The 23,206-nt window shown below is 40.7% G+C and overlaps 1 protein-coding gene across 1 annotated transcript in view; it reads right to left on the reverse strand.

Annotated features, from left to right (window-relative positions):
- Positions 1-1,984: 1,984 nt before the first annotated feature.
- gan (gigaxonin) overlaps positions 1,985-23,206 on the reverse strand; it is a 28,799-nt gene continuing 7,577 nt past the window's right edge. Inside the window, exons 5-14 of the mRNA XM_061821471.1 lie at positions 22,844-23,194; positions 22,238-22,306; positions 21,899-22,050; positions 20,913-21,034; positions 20,685-20,797; positions 16,774-16,923; positions 13,712-13,848; positions 10,237-10,371; positions 7,772-7,881; positions 1,985-4,503 (exon numbers count right to left, since the gene is read on the reverse strand). Coding sequence (XP_061677455.1) covers positions 4,331-4,503; positions 7,772-7,881; positions 10,237-10,371; positions 13,712-13,848; positions 16,774-16,923; positions 20,685-20,797; positions 20,913-21,034; positions 21,899-22,050; positions 22,238-22,306; positions 22,844-23,194 — 1,512 coding nt within the window. The 3' untranslated portion in view covers positions 1,985-4,330. The remainder of the gene's footprint in view (positions 4,504-7,771; positions 7,882-10,236; positions 10,372-13,711; positions 13,849-16,773; positions 16,924-20,684; positions 20,798-20,912; positions 21,035-21,898; positions 22,051-22,237; positions 22,307-22,843; positions 23,195-23,206) is intronic.

A 23,206-nucleotide genomic window follows, 5' to 3' on the forward strand; every position in this document is an offset into this window, starting at 1 on the left:
TTCCACCTCGCTTCCAAAAATCGGACCGGAAAATGAACAAGTGTGGATTCTGGCACAGGTTATGGTTGGAATATTGCAGAAATGTTTTATTTTATTTTTTTATCGATGCAATTTTAAAAGACGGAAAAACGGGGAAATCACGTCTGTGATGGTGATAATGTGAAGCTTGGTGCGTCCCCATTCTCGAGGTTATGAGCCCATGGCGTCAGCAGGATACCAGAGCTGTTGAGGGAGATAGTGGAGCCTGTGTCTACCAAGACCTTGCACTGCCTCCCATTGATCTTACAGTGCAATTATAGCCCTCACATTGGCCCAAGGTGACCCAGGCGCAACTGTTAATGTGAGTCTGCGTGTGAGGAGTACCTGGATGGCAATTCTCCCTCTGTGTTACCCCTCTCTTCTTTTAACAACTTGGAACCAGGATTTTTTGACGACGGGGCTGGTCAGTGGTGCCTGGGTTCTACACTGCGAAAGCATCCCTCTGTAGGCCATTTGCGTCCCTAATTGTTACGATTTCAGCACGACCGTTGTTGAGGTGCAGTGGCAACTTGGCCAACTGCATCATCATCGCCGTCGTCACCACAATTGCTCTTCTCCAGTTGTGGTGGGCAGGTGTCACTGCCCAGGGCAGTGGCGTTGCGACGCCCCTCTTGACATTGGCCAAGTCTTGCACACGACAATTTCAAATTCAAATCTTGGTTGCACATATATACTTCCATATTCCTCTCACATCCCAAAAACATGCACTAATCGGAGATTCTTAAATTGCCTCTAGGTGTGATTGAGAGTGCGACTGTTGTCTGTCTCCATGTGCCCTGCAATTGGCTGGCAACCAGGTCAGTGTCCCCGCCTCCAGCCCAATGATAGGTGGGACTGGCTCCCGCACTCCTGCGACGCTTTTGAGGATAAGCGGACGGATGGATAATGTAGACAATATACTGTGTATTTTGTTTGGCCTTGGTCATTTATTTTGCAATTTATACAATTGTATAAACTGCTGCTAGATTGTTTCCCTGACACCCAATTATGGCTTTATTTTATGTTGTGAATCTCAATAAGTAACGGTTCTGTTTTCTGCTCCCTTAATTGCACTATGGCATAAGTTTGGTAAACCTAAAATGATAAAACCAAATTAACTGTTGTGATCTGAAATTGTTTCTGTCAATTTTTTCTTGTTTTAAGTAGAATGCATTATTTGGCGGAAGTAGTCCTTTAAAGCAGGCTTTCCAAAATGTCTTCAACAGAAATTTGACTCATCCGCAGCACAAGTATTGCTAGTGAAGACAGACATAGAAATACGGGCAGGCAAAACTCAGCATATTTATTTTCAAAGTTGACTGACCACAATTGTAATTTGACTACCTGACAAAGGAACTGTACCAAAACCTAATAAAATACACGATGTATTTCCATAACCTTGCAAAAGAAAACAAAACATCTGAATCTAAATTCCCTTTGCAAAGAAATCAATGTTTCTTCTTACACTCGTTATTGGTTAAATACTGACTTAGTACCCATCCATCCATCCATTTTCTGACCCACTTATCTTCACAAGAATTGCGGGAGTGCTGGAGACTATCCCAGCTGTCATCGGGCAGGAGGGGGGGTACACCCAGAACTGGTAGCTAGCCAATCGCAGGACACATATAGACAGACAACTGTTGAAGAACTTTAAATGCATAAGTGGATATTTCACTTTTTGCTGAAGGAATGGTTGATCAAATTCTGATCTGTAGTTCTATTTGTTGCATGACTCAGTTGGTCGTATATATTTATAGTTCCGTGTTAAACATGCCAGTGTCTTTGATGATGAGGCTGATGGGGAACAAGCAATTTGCATTTCAAAACCACTGAATTACAGTACATACTCTGACATGAAGTGCACGGTTGCTACTTTGCATCGGAGTACCGTAATGATAAGGCAAACAATGAGCCACAGATCCAAAGTCATCAAAAAAGATTAAATGATACGAGGGATTACAAATGTAGTTAATCCTTTTCGTGTTTTAATTCCCTTGACACCACCGATCTTGTCTTACAAAACATACTCATTCATATGTACTGAACAGCAAAATAATTTTTCCCGTTTCCATAACACAAGCCACGTTACAAGATCAATAACAGATTCGACTTCTACAACAGCCTTATGCATTTATCTGCTAATATAGAAGAGTACAGTAAATCAATGTGATTATGGTAACTGATTAAACACAGCAGGTAAGATAGGACAATATTAACAGGCTATTGGCGAGTGTCCCCTGTAATAATTCATGAATCATTAACAGAAGAAAGCATCAACATTGAAGAGTGTATTAAAGGACTTGCTGACAGCTTTACTGGAACCGAACCCATGATGGAATGGAAATAAGACCCCCGCAGCTTTGTCGAAAAAAAAATATTTTTTAGTGTGTTAAATGCACACTGCAGATGAAGAAATAAGCACATGATGACTCGATGGGAGTTACTTGCCTCAAATTATGGGACTGGAATTTGATTTACAGTACTGAGTTGGTCAGTCCATCTCACAACTTTCCTAGTAGTAGTGATAATCCTTTTTTGACATGGAATCATGAGTTAATTAATCAGGAAACTATATAGTGTGCATTTGGAAATAAGTAAGAATTCATACTTTAAAATAAAATAAAGTTTTAAAACACAAACTTCAGGGAAAGCAACTCTCATCTCTGTTCTGGCACCGCAGTACGATACTGCTCACGTAATCAAACAAATGTAATCATCAGAAAGTTACAATAGCTATGTAAGGCAACTGCCAATTTTGGTATCACAAATCCTTTCCCACTACCTCTGCATGCCTGGAGGATTTCAACGGTTTTAAATGGAACTGAATCCTTAACAATAAAGGTATTTGAGAGTTATGTTCTTTTTATACCACGTTTGGAATTGCACCATAAACTCTCACTGAGAGTGAGTCTACTTCGCATGCGTTGACCCTGAGTTGAGGACAGACAGTAACAGCTGGAAGTCATACAAAACAAACAGATTCAATAGATGGAAAAACTGTACCGACTGGAAAGCCGGGTAGGATGTCACCAATGCAGTGAAACACAACCATTCGAACGACTCCAAGTTTCACGTTTGATCAAGTTTATTTCTGAGCTATCAGTCACCATTTTTTTTGACAAAGTACAGTAAAGTATTTGTATATTCTCCATTGTGGATATACTGTACAGAGTCAAAATCTTGATCAAATAAAAATTACTTTGTAGAAGTAAGAAAGCAGTGAATGTGCGATGCATGTCAATGTTGTTGTTGTTATGCTGCCATTTATTGAGGGCACAGCTTTTTTCATCTATTTTCTATACCGCTTGTGCTCCTATGGCTAAATATAGACAACTAGCCACTTTGACATTCATACTGATAGCTAATTTAGTCTTTAATTAACCTCCTGTGTCCAGCGTGTTTTTGCAATATAGGTGGAAACTACCTGAACAAAAAACACACAAGCATGGGGAAAAGATGCAAACTCTGGAAAGGAAGGCTTGAAACGAGATTCGAAAAGAGAAGCTTTTAACTGTGGGATGGACACAGCAACCTGGAACAAGCTATTTCCAATTATTATTTTTCAAATAAACAATGAACTTATCAAACTGCATAAGATTCCTTTTTGCACACTCTAAAGATGTTGTTTTGCCTCATTTTCTACTGGTGCCAATTGTCAAGATTTGACCAAAACAATGCAGACAAAAAGCAATTGACATTATTACAGAAAAAAAAAACATTCTGACAGAAGCACCTGACTTTTAACAAGGTTAAGGCAAATGTTTTTATGATTATGGGCGGTCACATAGTAAAACACAAAACTACTGTGATCTGCAGTTCCAGGATTTTCGCAAAATTCTTCACAAAATAATCTCTCCCCCAAATGATTACCTCAACCCCCCCCCAACCCACCACCCCAAAATGTTTTTTTGGGAAAATGCACTGGTAGATAAGTTTCCCTTAAGTACCCCCATACTACTACTACAACCAGTAGACCACGAGTAAAAATAAAATAAAAGCAATGATTAAATACAGTTCCTGGAAAAAAAAAATCAATTGATCAAAGCAAATGATCAAACAGATCAATAAAACATCAGCCTAAAAAAGTAAACAATTACTGTAAATTGGCGAGTTTAACCTTCCTTCCAACCAAGTTACGCAGCAAATATACAGAAAAAAGGTCTCCCGAAAACCGAGAGTAACAAGCATAGTTAGCCACTTAATACTTCAGTGTTTATAAATTCCCTAAACCCAGGCCATGTGGGTGGATTACAAGTGTGCAAAAGTGAAAGAGTGATGTACAGCAGCAGCTGGTTTGGTCTTCCTTAATTCAAACTCTGATTCGAAACATTCCTTGAGTCAATTGAAGGCGAAAGAGACGACAGTTGGCGATCCGCAGGGCGGCACAGGTCGTTTTCGAGAGGTCGCTGGCTAACATCGGTTTGGTACGATGCCAGGTCCCCGTGCTACGCCGGAACTCACGGATGTAGTCAAAACTAGTACCTATGGATACAACAGGTATCACACACACAGATTATCATCTACTGTATTAAGTTTTCAATTTTTACTATCATTTACTGATGCTTTTTCTTTTCCTTTCGGCTTGTCCCAATAGGGGTTGCCACAGTGTGTCATCTTTTTCCATCTGAGCCCATCTCCTGCATCTTCCTCTCTAACCCCCACTGTCCTCAAATCTTCCTTTGCAACATCCATCAACCTTCTCTTTGGTCTTCCTTTCGCTCTTTTGCCTGGCAGCTCCATCCTCAGCAACCTTCTACCAATATACTCACTCTCTTGCCTCTGGACATGACCAAACCATCGAAGTCTACTCTCTCAAACCTTGTCTCCAAAACATTCAACTTTGGTTGTCCGTCTAAATGAGCTAATTTCTAATCCTATCCAACCTGCTCAGGCGTAGAGAGAACCTCAAGATCTTCATTTTTGCCACCTCCAGTTCTGCTTCCTGTTGTTTTTTTAGTGCCACCGTTTCTAATCCGTACATCATGGTCGGCCTCACCACTGTTTTGTAAACTTTGCCCTTCATCCTAGCAGAGACTCTTCTGTCACATAACACACCAGACACCTTTCGCCAGCTGTTCCAACCTGCTTGGACCCGTTTCTTCACTTCCTTACCACACTCAACATTGTTCTGGATTGTTGACCCTAAATATTTGAAGTCGTCCACCCTCCTTATCTCTTCTCCCTGGAGTCTCACTCTTCCCCTCCACCCCTCTCATTCACACACATATATTCTGCTTTACTTCAGCTAATCGTCATTCCTCTCCTTTCCAGTGCCTGCCTCCACCTTTCTAATTGTTCCTCCACCTGCTCCCTGCTTTCACTTCAGATCACAATGTAATCTGCAAACATCATGGTCCAAGGAGATTCCAGTCCAACCCTATCTGTCAGCCTATCCATTACCACGCAAACAGGAAGGGCGTCAGAGCTGATGCAGTCCCAAGTCCACCTCAAATTCTTCTGTAAAATCTACGGCACACCTCACCCCTGTTCTGCGCCCCATCATACATGCCTTGTACTATTCCCACATATTTCTCTGCTACCCCAGATTTACACATGCAGTAACACAGTTCCTCTCTTGGTACTCTGTCATAGGCTTTTTCTACATCCACAAAGACACAATGTAGCTCCTTCTGACCTTCTTTGTACTTTCCCACTAGAATACTCAATCAAATAATGCACCTGTGGTCCTCTTCCCAGGCATGAAATCATACTGTTGTTCGCAGATACTTACCTCTGTCCTAAGTCTAGCCTCCACTCCTCTTTCCAATAACTTTATTGTGTGGCTCATCAACTTTATTCCTCTAGTTCCCACAGCTCAACGAATCGCCTTTGTTCTTAAAAATGTGAACTCGCACACTTTTCCTCCATTCTTCAGGCAACTTCTCGCCCATGAGTATTCTGTTGAATACGTTGGTCAAAATCTCCGCAGCCACCTTTCCAAATTGCTTCCATACCTCCATGTATGTGTTCAGGACCAACTGTCTTTCCATTTTTCATTCTGTTCAGTGCCTTTCTAACTTCCCCCTTACTAATCATTGCCACTTCCTGGTCCATCACACTTGCCTCTTCTACTCTTCCTTTTCTCTCATTTTCTTCATTCATCAACTTCTAAAAATATTCTTTACATCTATTCAGCACACCACTGGCACAGGTCAACACATTCCCATCTCTATCCTTAATCACCCTACCTGCTGCACATCCTTCCCATCTCTATCCCTCTGTCTGGCAAACCTGTAGATATCCTTGAGTACTTCTTTCGTGTCCAACCTGGTGTAGATGTCGTCACATGCCTCTTCTTTAGCCTTCTCCACCTCGACCTTTGCCCTACGTCGTATCTCAATGTATTCCTTTCGCCTCTCCCCAGTCCTCGATGTGTCTCACTTCTTCGCTAACCACTTTCCTTGTATGAATTTCTGTATTTTAGGGTTCCATCTACTGGTCTCCTTCTCACCTTTCCTACCAGAAGATATACCAAGTACTCTTTTGCCTGTCTGCCACACAACATTCTTCCTTTCTCAGCTTCCACCACAGGGTTCTCTGCTCAAACTTTGTCTTCTTAATCTTCCTACCAGCAGTAGTAGTAATAGTAGTAGTAGTAGTAGCAGTTATCCTACACACCACCATCCTATGCTGTCGAGCTACACTCTCCCCTAACACTACCTTACAGTCAGTAACCTCCTTCATATTACATCGTCTGCACAAAATGGAATACACCTGCGTCTTTCTTCCTCCGCTCTTGTAGGTCACTCTATGTTCCTGGCTCTTCTGGAAAAAAAAGTGTTCACTACTGCCAATTCCATCCTTTTTGCAAAGTCCACCACCATCTGTCCCTCAAAGTTGCTTTCCTGGATGTCGTACTTACCCATCACTTCTTCATCGTGTCCATTACAATCTGCACTAATAAGAACTCTCGGTATGTCTGGGATGCTCAGAACTACTTCATCTAGTTCCTTACAGAATTTCTCTTTCCACTCTCGGTCACATCCTCCCTGTGGGGCATAGTCACACATTATACATAACACCCTCAATTTCAAATTTTAGTCTCATCACTCGATCTGATACTCTTTTCACCTCCAAGACATTCTTAGCCAGCTCTTCCTTTAAAATAACCCCTACTCCATTTCTCTTCCCATATACTCCATGGTAAAATACTTTAAACACTGCCCCTAAACTTCTAGCCTTACTACCTTTTCCACCTGCTCTCTTGGATGCACAATATAGCAACCTTTCTCCAAATCATCATGTCAACCAACTCCCGAGTTTTTCCTGTCATAGTCCCAACATTCAAAGTCCCTACATTCAGTTTTATGCTCTGTGAATTCCTCTTCTTCTTCTACCAAAGAATCTGCTTTCCTCCTCTTCTTTGTTTTCGACCCACAGTACCAGAATTTCCACCAAGGCCCTGCAGGTTAATGATGCCAGGGGCGGACATTATTGACCCGGGCCACGACTGATCCGCTAAGGGATTTTTTTTTAGATGATCACTCAATTTCCTTTTGCAAAGTTTTAAGCCAGATGCTTTCCTGACGCAACCCTCTGCATTCATCTGGGCTTGGGATCAGCTTGTGACTTTTACCCCCATAGAGCTGCAATAATATTATTTACCCATTATTATTGTTTATTATCATCTTATGATTATCACCACAATATTATTAATTATTTATCATCTTTTATTTTTAATTTTAAAAACATTATTAATAACTTGGTGAGAAGATTTTCATAATTGTAGCTGTTGTGGCATTTTACCGACCAGTGTCCAGGTCTCCCACGACGTAGATGCTTGCTCCAATGGGAACGGCACCATAGACAAATGATGAGCTTGTATGGATACACAGGTTTTGGTCATCTAGGAACATCCACCTGCACAAAACCCCATCATCGCAAATATTACCAGAAGGTAAGTTGATCACCTCACGTACATTCCCCCAAAATACAACATGAAATCATTGGGATTTCTTGTAATGTTAGACGTTAGATGTCCATATCCATATTGTTCCCATCAGTGGGAGTCACCGAAGATTAGTCATCATTGAACATTCACCACACCAACTCCAACTAAAGCTCGGCTGTTCTAGTAAGCGTTTTCTCACATTTTTGTACTCAGATATATCATAAGAATATTATTATACAAGACCCAGAATAGAAAAAAAATCATAAGGAATTAAATATACAAAGATACAGAGTCATCAAGTAGAGAAACTATGACGTAACGGTATCATTACCCAACCACCGCCCAAAAAAAAAAAAAAAAAAGAATCGTAAATTGGGGTCTGAACTCTCTTGCAGCACAGCAGGTGTGGTCAGGTTTACAAAACATCCCAAATTAATGGGCAGTGATGGAATAGCAGGGGAACACTATGTCGTTAGCAGAACAACTCAACTGTTTCTTTGTTCACTTTGAGAATCTATGCAACACTCATCTCCGCCGAACCGTTCCAGATGTGTGTGTATACTCTTACATACTACTAGTACAAAATAATATACAATACTATAATATTTATACTTTACTAACTATAATACTAATACAGGGTGTCCTAGGGTTAAAACGGTCCTGACCTAAAACGTTTCGACTTTACAACGCCCGTCCCCGTCCGCCATTTTGTCTTGCTAATGTGTATAATGCTCATCCATGCTTGTGCGCCAGGAGCATCTTCGCCTTTTTCGCCCTCCTTTTTAGACAATATGGCCCCAAAGAAAAAAAGCTGTGTCTTTTAGCAAAGCTTCTGGAGTCAGAAGAAAATCCATTACCATGGAAACAACCGTCGACCGTGGTGACAATTATTAAAGACAAAGCCCGTATTTTAGTGCATGTGAAGGGTTCCGTTCCAATGTTGGATAGAGTGATCACAAAACAACGTTCTTTGATATTTGTCAAGTTGGAGAGACTACTTAACGTTATGGATTGACGACCAGGTTACCACGTACTACGTATTTTGACGTAAATTCAGACTTTAATGGTGAAATCCGACTTACAATGAAATTCGAGTTACATTACCAGTATATGAACGGAACTCGTTCGGAACCCGAGGACTCCCTGTAATGACAAATTGATGTATACAGTGGTTTTCAAGGGACCGAAGGGTGCTGAAACTATTTAATAATATTTGTTTTTTTAATTTGATGATTTCTTTTCTCTATTACCCTGCAGTTTGATGGCAACTAGTCCAGGGTATTCCAGCCTCTCGCACAAATTCAGCCAGGATAGGTTAAAGTGACCCACAACCCTAATAAGGATAAGCAGCTAATGAAAAAGAATGGCTGGATCTATTCTTCATTGCATACCTGACATTAATGCCATGCATCTACAGTTTCAAAAACAATTTTGTTAGGCTGCTCAGTTAATTGTACTGCAGGGACAAATTTATTTAAATTTCCTCCACTGGGTGCTAGAGCGGGTGGCACAGTGGGGCAACTGGAAAGCGTTGGCCTCACATTTCTGAGGTCCTGGGTTCGATCCTGGACCCGCCTGTGTGGAGTTTGCATGTTCTCCCCGTGCCTGCGTGGAATTTCTCCGGGTACTCCGGTTTCCTCCCACATCCCAGAAACATGCAACATTAATTGGACACTCTAAATTGCCCCAAGGTGTGATTGTGAGTGTGGCTGTTTGTCTCTATGTGCCATGTGATTAGCTGGCAACCAGTTCTGGGTGTACACTGCCTCCTGTCCGTTGACAACTGGGATAGGCTCCAGTACTCCCTCGACCCTTATGAGGATAAGCAGGCAAGAAAATGGATTGATGGGTGCTGGAGCCATTTTGCTACTATCCAAATATTATATCCAGTACTGTATTTGGCATATTTCAGTCTTGTTTTAAATCAGTTGTTGATAATAATACCCATAATTATATCCTACTAATGAGCAAAATGAAAACAATTAAGGTGGGTCTGTTTTAGAGGTCTTGTCCAATGACTAAAGAGTCGCTGGTTCAAATCCCGGCTCAGACTCTCCGCTATCCAAGTGTCCTTGGACAAGATAATGAAGCCTAAATTACTCCCATTGAGGCTGGCAGCAGCCTTGCATGGCAGCAGCCGCCCATTGGTGTGTAAAGCCTTTTAGGCACTAATATGGTGTAGATACAGTTATGCAATATTCAAGTGTATTTCATTTACGGACTTACAGGCAACACCTGAGAAAATAAAACACATTGACTCGTGTAGTATTCTAGTTCATAGAGTTGATAAATAATTGAGCTAAAAGTCTTTGACTGATACAAACCGCCTCATGTCATCATGGTAGAATTCAGACTTGCAGGTCATCATGTGACGTTGCTCTGGGTTGTCGTTTTCTTGACTTCTCACCCCACCAAACACGTAGAGCTCCTTACCAATGCCGCATGCCACTGATCCAAACCTGGGCAAAAATATTTCATTTTGAACTTCATGTGAGTGCCATGGAGGTCTCAACACCTCAAAGCCATCATTACATGTTTCATAAGCAAGTTCTTTGCGTCTCGGTGAGGATATGCTGTATTCATGAGTGAAAATCCAGTCAAATCCTTATGGTTGCTGGTTTTGGACCATATTCTCCCATATGTGTGTTAGCCTTCTTTTTATGTATATGGCTTCTCTGTTGTCAAGTGAGTGAGCTAGCTGTTGATCAGTGTTGCCCAGAAACCATACTTGCGCCACACGTGGCGGATAATTTAAACAGATTTGCAACTGACAATGACAAATACAAACAAAATTATTCAAAATCTAACAACCATTGAGAAATTATGATGACTGCCATTATTGTGTCACGTCCCATCGGAACGAGAGTAGGACCCAAATGCAGGAGCTCGTGCTGGAGCGGCAGGATCATGACAGTAAGTGGGGCTTTTCAGACCAACTCCAAGCTGCCATCCAGCATGTCTGAATGGAAAATCGCCCTCACAGGTTCAGTGGCGTGAAGAAGTTTTGGTCAAGAGACGGCATGGTGGAAAACTGGTTCAAGCGTTGGCTTCACAGTTCTGAGGACCCAGGATCAAATCCCGGCTCCTCCTGTGTGGAGTTTGTATGTTGTCCCCGTGCCTGTGTGAGTTTTCTCCAGGCACTCCGGTTTCCTCCCATATCCCAAAAACATGCATTAATTAGCGATTCTAAATTGCGCTGAGGTGCGAATAATTGTTTCTGTGCCCTGCGATTGGCTGGCAACAAGTTCAGGGTATGCCATGCCTCCTGCCTGATGACAGATGGGATAGGCTCCAGCACTCCCGCGACCCTTGTGAGGATAAGCGGCTCAGAAAATGGATGGATGCATAATGTTCAAGATCATCAAACAAATGTAAATTTCTGACAACTTAAACTCAAGTGAACTTAAAAAGCTGTTTTTACAAGGTGGGTGATCGCATTTATGAAGGAAAAAAAAATTCTGTTACCTGGCGCTATATGAAAAAGTAATACCCCTCCCTAAACCTATTCACTGCTTGTGACATCTTCAGCACCAACAACTGAAATCGGGAATTTACTATAATTGGCAATGAGTCGTTCACGTCTTTGTGAAGATATTTGGCCCACTCTTCGTTGTTTGACTTCTTTAAAAATCGTGGATTTTTGAGTATGAACAGCCATGTTAAGGTCATGCCACTGCATTTCAATTTGATTTAAGTCTGAACTTTGACCAGGCCACCCCAAAACCTTCATTTTGTTTTTTTTTTAATTGTTCAGAAGTGGACTTGCTGATGTGTTTTGGATAGTTATCCTGCTGGAAACCCCAAATGTGCTTCAGCTTGATGTTATAAACTGATGGCTGAACATTCTCTTTCAGGATTTTCTCTTTAAGAGCAGAATTCATGGATCCATCAGTCGCTGCATGCTCTCCAGGTCCTGAAGAAGAAAATCAGCCCAAGATTGTAACGAGACACATACCTTACAAAAAGCTAAACTTTATCATAATCAGTCCATGTAATATTGTCGCACAAATCTTGGGAATCATTCAGATGTATTTTTTTGCAAAAGTAAGACAATCCTTACTGTTGTGTTCGGTCAACATTGGGTTTTGCCTTGGAAATTTGCCATGGATGCCATTTTTTTTTTACAGTCTCTTCCTGATTGTTGTGTCATGAACATGGACTTAAACTAAGACAAGGGAGGCCTGCAGTTCTTTAAAAGTTAGCCTGAGTTTCTTTGTGGCCTCATGGATGAGTCATTGGTATTCTCTTTGGGTAATCTCTGTCGGCTTCGCACTCCTGGGAAGGTTCGCCAGTTTTCCACGTTTTTTTCCATGTGAGGATAATAGCTCGTCCAATCATTCGCTGGAATTCTAAAGCTCTAGGATTCTGATCAGAACAAGGGGGTCAGAGCATATAACTCATATCCTAAAGTCCTTGCACTGTCTTCCAGTCATCTTTAGAATAGATTGTAAAGTTCTTCAAGTGGTCTAAAATCAATCAGTCATCAATCAATCAGTCTAAATCACTACATGGTTTAGGTCTTGAATAGATGAAAGAAATGCTTACGGAATACAAACCCATGAGCGCTCTGAGATTGACTGACTCGGCTCAAATAGTGGAGTGCAGAGTCCAAGGCAGACATGGTGAAGCAGCATTTAGCTATTATGCTGCACACAAATGGAATATGTTGCCGACAGAGGTGAGGTCAGCCCCAAGTGTGAATGTTTTTAAATCCTGGTTGAAAACTCTTCTTCTTTGCGTGAAAGTCATTGGGAGTATACACACTTGACCAGATAAGAGAGGAAACTTCCAAACTTCAGGGTTACTCCACCCACATTTCGCAAATGGTCAGAAGGTATGTAAATGGCAGACTTAAGATGACAAAACTGGCACAGTTAGAAAAACACAGAGGTGCTTGCTTTTTGTGATTTTAAGCATATTAAGAACATGTCCCTTCCTGAAAGGCCAGATGGAGGAATGTGTCCTCTGCATGTTCCACATGTACAATCCACATCATATTCGACCAATGCACTTGGCGGCTTCGTGCTGACTCCACGAGGTAAATATCTTTTAGCGACTTGCATTTGCTTCTCAGTTTGTGTTTGCTTTTTTAGATCGGGGGCTTCAAAATGCAGCTGCATCTTGCCCTGCCCCCCGTTGCCATGGTGTAAAATCCATAATCACTATTGGCTAAGGTGTGGGTGGCAAAAGCTGTACACAACCTCTCACTTGCATCAGACAGGGCTTCTCAAACAGGCTGATTTCAGTAAGATAACGAATTTTAAGATTTTTAAGTGTGACTCACATTGTTGTGATGAAAATGTATGTCTCCTCTGAATGAAAATTCTGCCAGCAAAAAAAATAAATTAAAAAAAAAAAAATTTAAGTCATGGTGCTATATCTCCTAAGAGGTAATCCATACAACATGGCCCACTAATTTGTCAATGGATTCTCCTATTCTTTAATCAATTTCACAGTGTTACCATTGCTTCATCATTCCTTGCAACATTCTAATCAAATTGAGTAGACATTGAAAACGTGTCATTCTACAACTGAGACTGTTGGTGCTGTGACAATGCATTTCATTTCTTGTTGTATAACAATGAAGGTCGGACAGCCTAAGTTATGAGTGCATTCTTTTGAAATGAAAACAAACAAATGAAGTCTTCAATGTATGACACAACAACACAAAAGGTAAGGTGAAATAAAGAAAATAATCAAATGTAATGGTTTGTATCAATAAATGGAAAGAAAGAATCAATCAATTAATTATCAAACTGTACACGAACAAGACTACAAGATGGATGACCAGATGATTACCTTCTCTCTTTGAGTGGACAGAGGCCTGTCCATTGCTGGGTTTTGGGGTCAAAGCATTCAACTGAGTCGAAAAGTTTCCCATAGGAACCCCCACCCATGGCATAAATCTTCTTATTCATGGAGGCATAGCAACCCACCTGGGCGGAAATAAGGTACAGTACTGACATTCATTATTTGATCACAGGTCTGTCGGGTTTGCTGGTATCATATCAGAGCAGAAAGAAAGCCATAAGATCAAAGGAGCTGTTTGAAGAGCTGACGAGTTCAGCACAGCGGACAATAATGTCACTATGTTCCCGGTGGCCACAGAAACTTTTTTTCCACTCTTATTGTGCTCCAACCTAAGCCAAGAAAAAAATGTATTCTTTTGATGGGGGGAAAAACAGTTTGCATGACCATGCACACCCTCGAATTGATACGATGTTTCAGCACCTTTAGCTTTTACTACAGTCAATAGTTAGTTTTAGGACTATCAGTGTGACAAATCGTAGTGTGCCAATATTTGCCAGCTCTTCTTTCCAAAAAAGACATATTGTGAGGGCCTCTCCTGTGTATAGCATTCATTAGATCGCCTCACAGATCCATGATGGAAGTGTTGATAATTCCTTCCACCTCTATTAAGATGCAAAGCATGATTTTGGCAGTGCCAGGCTTTATTGGAGATGTGATGTTCTTTTGGTGATAAGCAGTGTTGCGTTTGCGGCAAACAACACACTGTAATTTCTCGAAAATAATAGTAAATTTTTCCAAAAATATTTTCAGAAAGTTAATAGAGCGTATTATATTTAGGTATGGATGAAAAATAAAGAAAACAATCACATTGTATAGTTGTATACAGGTAAAAAAAAAAAAGGCATATATATACATTTCAATATCATATTCAATGTCTTATGTTACACATTTATATTTATTACGGTAATGTGCACCCCCAACCAGAACTCTATGACCTCCTCGGGGAGTTTGCATTTTATGATCGTGAGCGCAGCATGTTTGCTGTTACTGCACCAAAGATCAGAAACGACTGCCAATGAGAGTTTGTTTTAACTGAAACCAAGACAGAAAATGTCGAATACAATGGCTAGTTGGGCAGCTGCTTTTAAAAGAAATGTCATCACTTGTGACGATGACGCCGGCAACCTGGAAGTAGCACCGCAGTATGAAACAACGATAGCTCGCATCAATGGCTTCAGGTGCGTATAAAAACAACGTGAGCTCAAACTACGTAATATGAGAATCATGGGCACATTAAAAAAAACGGGAGAGCGCATAGAATTGAAATGGTCGCTTTTTTTTAATAAATGTGCCCATTACACTCGTTTCTACGTAGTTTGAGCTCACGTTGTTTTGCTAGTCACCTGACTCATAGGGAAGCTATAGCGTCAGGTGGGCGAGGCTGCGATGAGGAACCAAAACTCTTGGGATTCAAAAAATGTTTCCCCACAAACGCCATGGATGGCACAGAGGATGACATACTGTGGGAACAAAATAGGATCACTGTTTATGAATTCAAGAGGCACCAGAACTGGACCAAGTCACCAAAGGTAGCTACGATGGATATTTTTCAGATTGGAGATGAGCCAGATGTTGCTTTTGAAGTCTTGGCCCAGGATGTGTAACGTATAGGATAAACTGCACTATGCACAAAGGTTTTATCCACAAATATTTAATGCAAAAAAATGTTTGTCAAAAAAATGTCAAACAGTGTTAAATAAATATTTAATATGTGTTATCAACAGTATTAATAAAATGCTATGCCATCATTGAGCATTTATTTTAGTCAGTTAAGGGATTCTGTTCTGACAATTACAGGGACCAGGACAAGCGTGTCCTGTGGCCTGTCCCGAGATTATATTACAGCTCCATCAGCACGGGCACAATGATTATTATTAATGATTCTTGTACAAACATTTTTTTTTAAAAAGTACAAACCTGCCAAAATATAAGTACAGATAATTCCCAATATTTTGACCATATGGGGAGCACAAAATTGGTGGTGCGCATTGTACATTGGTAGAAGGGGTTTCCTGATTTTTTTAGGTCAATTTTTCGGGTGCGCATTATACTTCAGGACGCATTATACACGAGAAATTATGGTACCTTTTGGAACAATGGTCCAAAAATTACCCATTTTCCTACAATAATTTGTGAGACTTTAAGTATGCATTTTTTCTTTTTGTAAGGTAAGCTTTCCACTTGCCACCCAACCCCATAGCCTGGACAAATGAGACAAGTGGGGTGACACGATGGTAAATCATTGTCACATGTACTAAACAGCTAGTACTTTCCAGAAATGCCTGCTGATTCTTTAATCTTGGTATTAATTATTCTTTTGGCAGCCTCCCTGACGTTTTTTTTTTACTCGTATCTTTTTATTCATTTTGGAGGGATGGCCGGTTCTTGGTATTGTCACTCCTTTGCCTTATTTTTTTCCACTTGACAAGTGTGTTCCATTGTATATGTAATCCCTTGGGTATTATTTTGTACCCTTCTCAAAACTGATACCTTTGAACAATAAGATCCATCAGATGCTATGAAAGTTCTCTGCTGACCTAGGCTTGTGGTGTAAGATGTGACTACAAAAAATTCCAACATAGCATTCTAGACGAACTAGAGGATCAGATTATTTGGAGTTCAGCAAAAATGGTGGAAGTTGTGTGCTGAGCCCCACTAAATGTGAGTTTGCATGTGATTGTGTTATTCTGAACACAATCATATCTCCAATTATAGGAGGGTGTGTACACTTGTGCAACCACAGTACCTTTTTTGTTTCTTTTTACATATTACAAAAAATATTTTTTAAATGCTGTACAGGTTATAGTTCATCCATTATTGGAGGTGCTTCTCTTCACGAGGGTCATGGGAGTGCTGGAGCCTATCCCACTTATATATGAGCAGGAAATTGGGGATGAAGCACTCTGAACGCTTAGATCCTTGATAATGCCTGGTGTCCCTCTACATATTTTGTTAACACATTATAATGACAGGCAACATTGATTATCTACTCTGCAACGTTTCCCTGTTTCTACACAATACTTTTTCATAAAAGTTATGAAGTGTATTACCTTGCGGATCATGGTCATACTGGTTTGCATCTTCCAGGTATTGACATGAGGGTCAAACACTTCTACAGTGGTCAGTTCACTTTCTGCATTCTCCCCGCCAAGAATATAAATCTGACCATCCAGTTCCACCACGCCAAAGTTCTGACGACTCTGTGCAAATAGGTTTCATGATATATTGGAGTCCTCTCAAGCAATGTCCTCTTCAGAGCAACATGGCACAAGGACCATACACTTTAGCTTGTCCAACAATTTTAGACTTTCAATGGAAATGAGGAGAAAAACAATTAACTCAGCTTGTTTACAAACATTCTGGAGTAAATTGAAATAACCCGTACATCAAAGAGATCTAAGGCTGTTAAACATGCATAGTCCAAGCCATAAATAATACACCTCTCGCTAAATAAAAGTAACTAATGCTCAGGCTATCACATTTTGAAAACAGAGTAGAACAAAACATCATCTTGAACACAAAGTGGCTTATACTGTATTTGTTTTCACTTGTGTGTTTGTCAATGTTCCCATTAAAAAATGTGGCCCTGGAGGAATCTATTCTAGCAGGAATTGCCACAGAAGTAGTCCTGAGCACTCTGACAGGTGTATATGTCTGTCTAGTGACAGATATTGTCCCCGCAGCAACATCATAAACCACAAGCTGTAGTCACGACACTTTACAGGTGTGTAATCAAGATGAAAATGAAGGGTGAGTTCAATGTGTGCTCTTCAACCTCTGCGTCCCGCGAAGTGACTGGCGACGACAATAAAAATCTCGACCCTCCGAATGTCTCCATGGTGCCACAGTTCTAATTCCATCAGATAGGTAATAACACAGTATAAACTAAATGCATATAAACACTGCGCAGCCAAACCTCTTTATCATTGTAGAAATAAATTCATTTAATGTATTATTATTATCATTATCATATGGTAGTATCAGATTCATAATGAAATGACATCAATCCATCTACCCTACTTTTTTCCCCATCACTACCGCTTCCAGAAGCGGCTCTCCAACTCGGCAGGGGGGACAAATGCCTGACATGGAACTCATATGCTATCTGTGTTTCACGTAAAATGTAGTCAGTTTTGTTATACGTTTGTAAGGCTCAGAAGCACACAATATGGCCTTATGCATCGCAAGCTTTATAAATTCTGATACACAGTGGAAGTTGAACTCCATCACTGCATCACGTCGAGTGAATCTATCTATTCACAGTGTAAAACATGAGGCGTATTGTCAACATAAAACTAACAATTGACACTACATTCACATATTTGTAACTTTATATGTACTTAGCTAGATAGGTGTTGTGGCATGTACATAGAAGCTGAACTGAAATACCTTTAATATCCATCCATCCATCCATCCATTTTCTGAGCAGCTAATCCTCACACGGGTCGTGGGTGTGCTGGATCCTAACCCAGCTAACATCAGGCAGGAGGCGGGGAACACACTCAACTGGTGGCCAGCCAATTGCAGGGCACATGGAGACAGACAACAGTCTCACTCACAATCACACCTTGGGGCAATTTAGAGTGTCCAATTAATGCATGTTTTTGGGATGTGGGACGAAATCGGAGCGCCTGGAGAAAACCCACACAGGCATGGGGGGAACTTGAAAACTCCACACCGGCGGGGCCAGGATTGGACCCTTATTCTCAGAAGTGTGATGTCAGTGCTTTACAGTTGTTCCACTGTACCGCCTCCGCTGCCGTCATCGGCCTCATCAAAGATGGCAACGAGTCTGCATATTGACAGGAAGTGCAGAGACTGGAGCTTTTGTGTGGCTAACACAACCTGGCGTTGAACACTCTAAAGACTGTACAAATAATTGTGGACTTCAGGAGGCATCCTTCACCACAGCTCCCCCTGACGCTGTCCAACTGTCTTGTGTCATCTGTCGAGACCTTCAGGTTCTTGGGAATTAGAGTCTCACAAGACCTGAAGTGGGACACGAACATCAACTCTATCTTCAAAAAAAGCCCAGCAAAGTATGTACTTCTTGCAGCTTCTGAGGAAACACTGCCTGTCACAAAAACTGCTGAGACAGTTCTAAACAGCGGTCATCCAATCACTTCTGTGTACTTCTATCACAGTCTGGTTTGGGGCTGCCACAAAACAGGGCAAACTCCGACTGCACTGGACAATCAAAGCCGCTGAACAGATTGTTGGCAACACCCTACCCACCCTTAAAGACTTGTACGCCACTCAAACTCGTGTGTTTGAAGACCCTTAAACAATTTCAAGTAAAGAGGGGTTTACTGTATTGTATAGCTATGTAAAGTGAGTATAGTGATGAAACTACAAATTTTAAACGCTTTTTTTATTTTAGCACATTTTTATCCAATGTATAATACTTATAATACGTCATAATCAGTTAGCACAGCAACATTAGCAACGGCAACAAGAGCTAACATAGCGAAGGGAAACGTTAATTCCTGATTCGATCGCACCAGGCTCAAAAACCATGATGGTGATGTAACCTAACTTTGCATCGAAACACAAAGAAAGTTATTCACTTATTACTTGCTAGTCACAAGGTAGGAGGCCCTGTAGCTCAGTGGTTAGAGCACTGGTTTGGTAAACCAGGGGTTGTGGGTTCGTATCCCACTGGGGCCTCCACTCCCTGAGAAGGGTTGCGTCAGGAAGGGCATCCGGCGTAAAAAATTGTGCCAAACATATATGTGCGTTCATCTGAGATGAGTGGCGACCCCGAAAGGGACACCCGAAAGAAACTTCTACTTGCTAGTCACAAGTTAACTCAATGCGCTTTACATGATTAAAAGCATTAAAATACATAAATAAAAACATTTGAAAAAGTACAATTAAAAGCTTTTAGTGCAAGAAATATCACTGAAAATTGGAATTACTCAAATGCATGAGGAAAAAAAGTTTTTAATCAGCATTTGAAAACACTCATACTTGGGGCTGATATCACCTGTGTTGGCAACTTATTCCATTTTTTGAAGCACAATATCTAAATCCTGATTCACCAAGTTTGCTTTGGACTCTGCACTCCATTATTAGACCTAAGTCAGTCGATCTCAGAGGCCTACTGGGTTTGTATTCCATTAGCATTTCTTTCATGTATTCAGGACCTAAACCATTTAGTGATTTATAGACCAGGAGCTGAATTTAAAAATCTATTCTAAAGATGACTGGAAGCCAGTGTTTAGAATTGGAGTTATATGCTCTGACCTCTTGATTCTGGTCAGAACCAGGGTTACAGCACTGTGAATGAGCTGCAGCTGTTTAATGCTCTTTTGGAGGAGTCCAGTCAGACGACCATTACAGTTGTCAAGCCTACTTGACATAAAAGCATGGATGAGCTTCTCCTGGTCAACTTGACACAAGCAAACCTTAAATCTAGATATATGCTTCAGATGGTAAAAGGCAGTTTGTGTGACTGATTTGATATGAGTGTTGAAAGTCAGCTCGGAATCTATCAGAACACCAAGGTTATGGACTTGGTCATTGTTTTTTAAAGATAGTGAGTCCAGGTATTTACGAACAGCAATCCTTTGTTCTTTATTGCCACAAACAATTATCTAAGTTTTGTTGTGGTTTAGTTGAAGGAAATTTTGGCTCATCCAGTTATTTATCTGCTTCAGACAGTAGCACAGTGGCCTGTATATAAAGCAAATTTAGTTCCCGTTTACATTTTTGTGACCAATAAAAGAATGTCACATTGTTGCTATGCATTAAAATAAAATTTGTCACAATACTTAGTTTGAATCCATTGATCTGTAATTGCATTTTTGTTTAAATTTCTTTCAGCAATACTTTGGTAAACTTAACTGGGATCATTTTGGTGATGACAATCATGAAATTAAGTTCTTATACTGTTTTATCAGCAATTGAGTGAAAACTAATTGGTGAGCTATTTACAAGATGCGGGAATTGATATGTATACCTGTAACATTGTGGGTATGGGGCTCCAAGTATTGGAGTCTGGATCATACTTCTCACCAGTGTTCAATACGATATTGTTCTCATCTGTTCCACCCACCACAAATAGAAATCCTTCTAAACAAAGTGAAAAAAAAACTATGTTATTAAAAAGGTTTTAGAGTGCTTATCTGGCCATGTTAGACTAGTCATTTAACATGTTTTTGTTGCGGTCTGCCACCCTGTCACATACCAGCTGCGACCACACCGTGGCCTACACGGGAAACACTCATAGGCTGCAGCTCAATCCAGGCTTGTCTGTTGGTGTCATAGAGAGGACACATGCAGCGAGTCACCGCTGTGGGTTTCCTCGTCCTGAATGAAAAAAAAAAACAGATTTGCACTCAGCGAAACTTCTCCCATGTGTACACTCATTTTCTCAGACAGGCCACTAACAAGGCAATTGTCCTCTAATAATTACTCTAAGACTGTAATGTATAGGGAAATTTCCTCAAGATGTAATGAAATCCTACATTAACAAAACAAATTACAACCTGACGGATATTATGTAATATCTGAACAATTTAAATTCTTCATTTTATTTGACATATTTTACAGAGCGATATATTTTTTGCTCTAAGTAAATAGTTATACTACTAAAAATAAAATGGTGTAAGTAACATCTTAAAAAGTCTTTTGTATTTTATGCCACTCTGTACGGTTGTGTCATTCGCAGTTAAAAGATACATACGTACCAAACTAAAGAAACACAAAGTCTTATTTCAGCACAATGGTTATGCCACAAAACGGGTAAAAAAATATCTCATAAACTCGACACAGTAGAGAAAAGAGTAATGTTAACAAGCCAGACAATTAATAAATTGCTATGAATAAATAAATGAATAAAGCACAATGTGAAATCAGGCTTTCAAATGGTCAAGAATTGAGATGTTCTTTGAGCTTCCAGACACTGTGGGCATGTCTCTAGCTGTGCTGACAATCCTGCCTTCGGCTGTCAATCAAATACTTCTATCACAGAATTTGCATCTCCTCTGTCTCAGAGTGCGAGAGAGTATCACCCATGCACAACACACGCTTTCACAGGGGTCGCAAAGTGATTCTGCTCCTTTGTTTCCATTGAAATGCAGCAGGCTGTTAATTGTAAGGATTTACATTTTGAGGCACTTTAACTTTGATTGGGGCTATTTCTATATGAAACAACATCAGAAAGTATTTTACCTGCGATCCTCTCCACCGACAACAACAATGCATTCGGAGTAACCTCGAGGTTTGAAAGCAGCAAGAAGAGCTTCGCCTTGCAGCTGACTCTCTTCTAGCACCGGCTGACAGTGCTCTCTGATCACCTCTCTCATCAGCGGTTCCCCCAAGGCCTAAAGGGATGTGATGACACACACACACACACACACACACACCACACACACACACACACACACACACACACACGTTAAAACATGGCCTAGCAAGAAAGATCAGTTTGGCATGGAAACCTAAACCTATAAAGAACTGAATGTGCAGGCTGAACATTACATAACACAAAATAATGGGCTGTTTCGGTACCTGTTCTCTTAGGTAGCTCACATCTAAACCTTGCAACCAAACTGCAGACATTACTTCCTTCATGTGCACCTGCAATTATACAAAGATTAGGTTAAACATACAAAAAAAAAAAAAAATCAGTTAAGCACGAGTGTTCTTTATATGGGTGAAAAACGTAATATTTACAGACAATAATAGTTTTGTGATCAATGCACCTAAACGAAGTAAAAATTTCTGAAAAATGCTAGAATATGTGAGAGTTTTTGTTATTCATCTAGAAGCCTTGTTAAGTCAGAAGATGAGGTGTTGAATTGGAGAGAGGGGCTCGCACTACATCCCTTCAAATTGTTTGATGGGTTTGAAGTCAACATTCAGCGTTCCGAGTTTTTTATTTTCATGCCAAAATCCAACAAGCTTGTCTTCAATTTGAATTACATACAAATTCATTATAGACAAATGTGTGCTTGAAAATTTGTGTGAACACTTTGAGGATGTTTTTTTTCTTCTACCATGACAGTGCATTAGTGGACAACGGCATGCTTGGATGAGTTTGATGTCCACAATGTTGCAAAAATTCATGACCCATCAAACACCTTCAAGCCAGGTCCAGGCTCAGTGAGCACATACCCTGCGAGCTTCCGGGTCATGGGCTAACCATCGTACCACAGCCTCCAGGACATGCTTTTCATTGCCAACGTTGAGCTTCTCCTCAGACAGCACGTCACATAGTCTGTCATGTGGCAACTCTATGAACTCCTCTGTGACTGCCACATCACGGAAATGTGTGTGCAAGTACTCCGTGGCGGCATAGTGGACGTGGTGCAGGCAGTAATGGAGGGAAAAAAGACGGATGCCAATACAGTTCTCTGCTGTGATGCAGCTTTCAAGGAACTGGCAACACAGCAACTTGAGCTCAGTCATGAGAAGCAGGTCAGATGCCTGCACCATGTCCTGGATGGTCCCTTCACTCAAAATTATCTGTATGCAAAG

This window comes from Syngnathoides biaculeatus, chromosome 6 (genome assembly GCF_019802595.1).
Source record: "Syngnathoides biaculeatus isolate LvHL_M chromosome 6, ASM1980259v1, whole genome shotgun sequence".
Taxonomy (NCBI): Eukaryota; Metazoa; Chordata; class Actinopteri; order Syngnathiformes; family Syngnathidae; genus Syngnathoides; species Syngnathoides biaculeatus.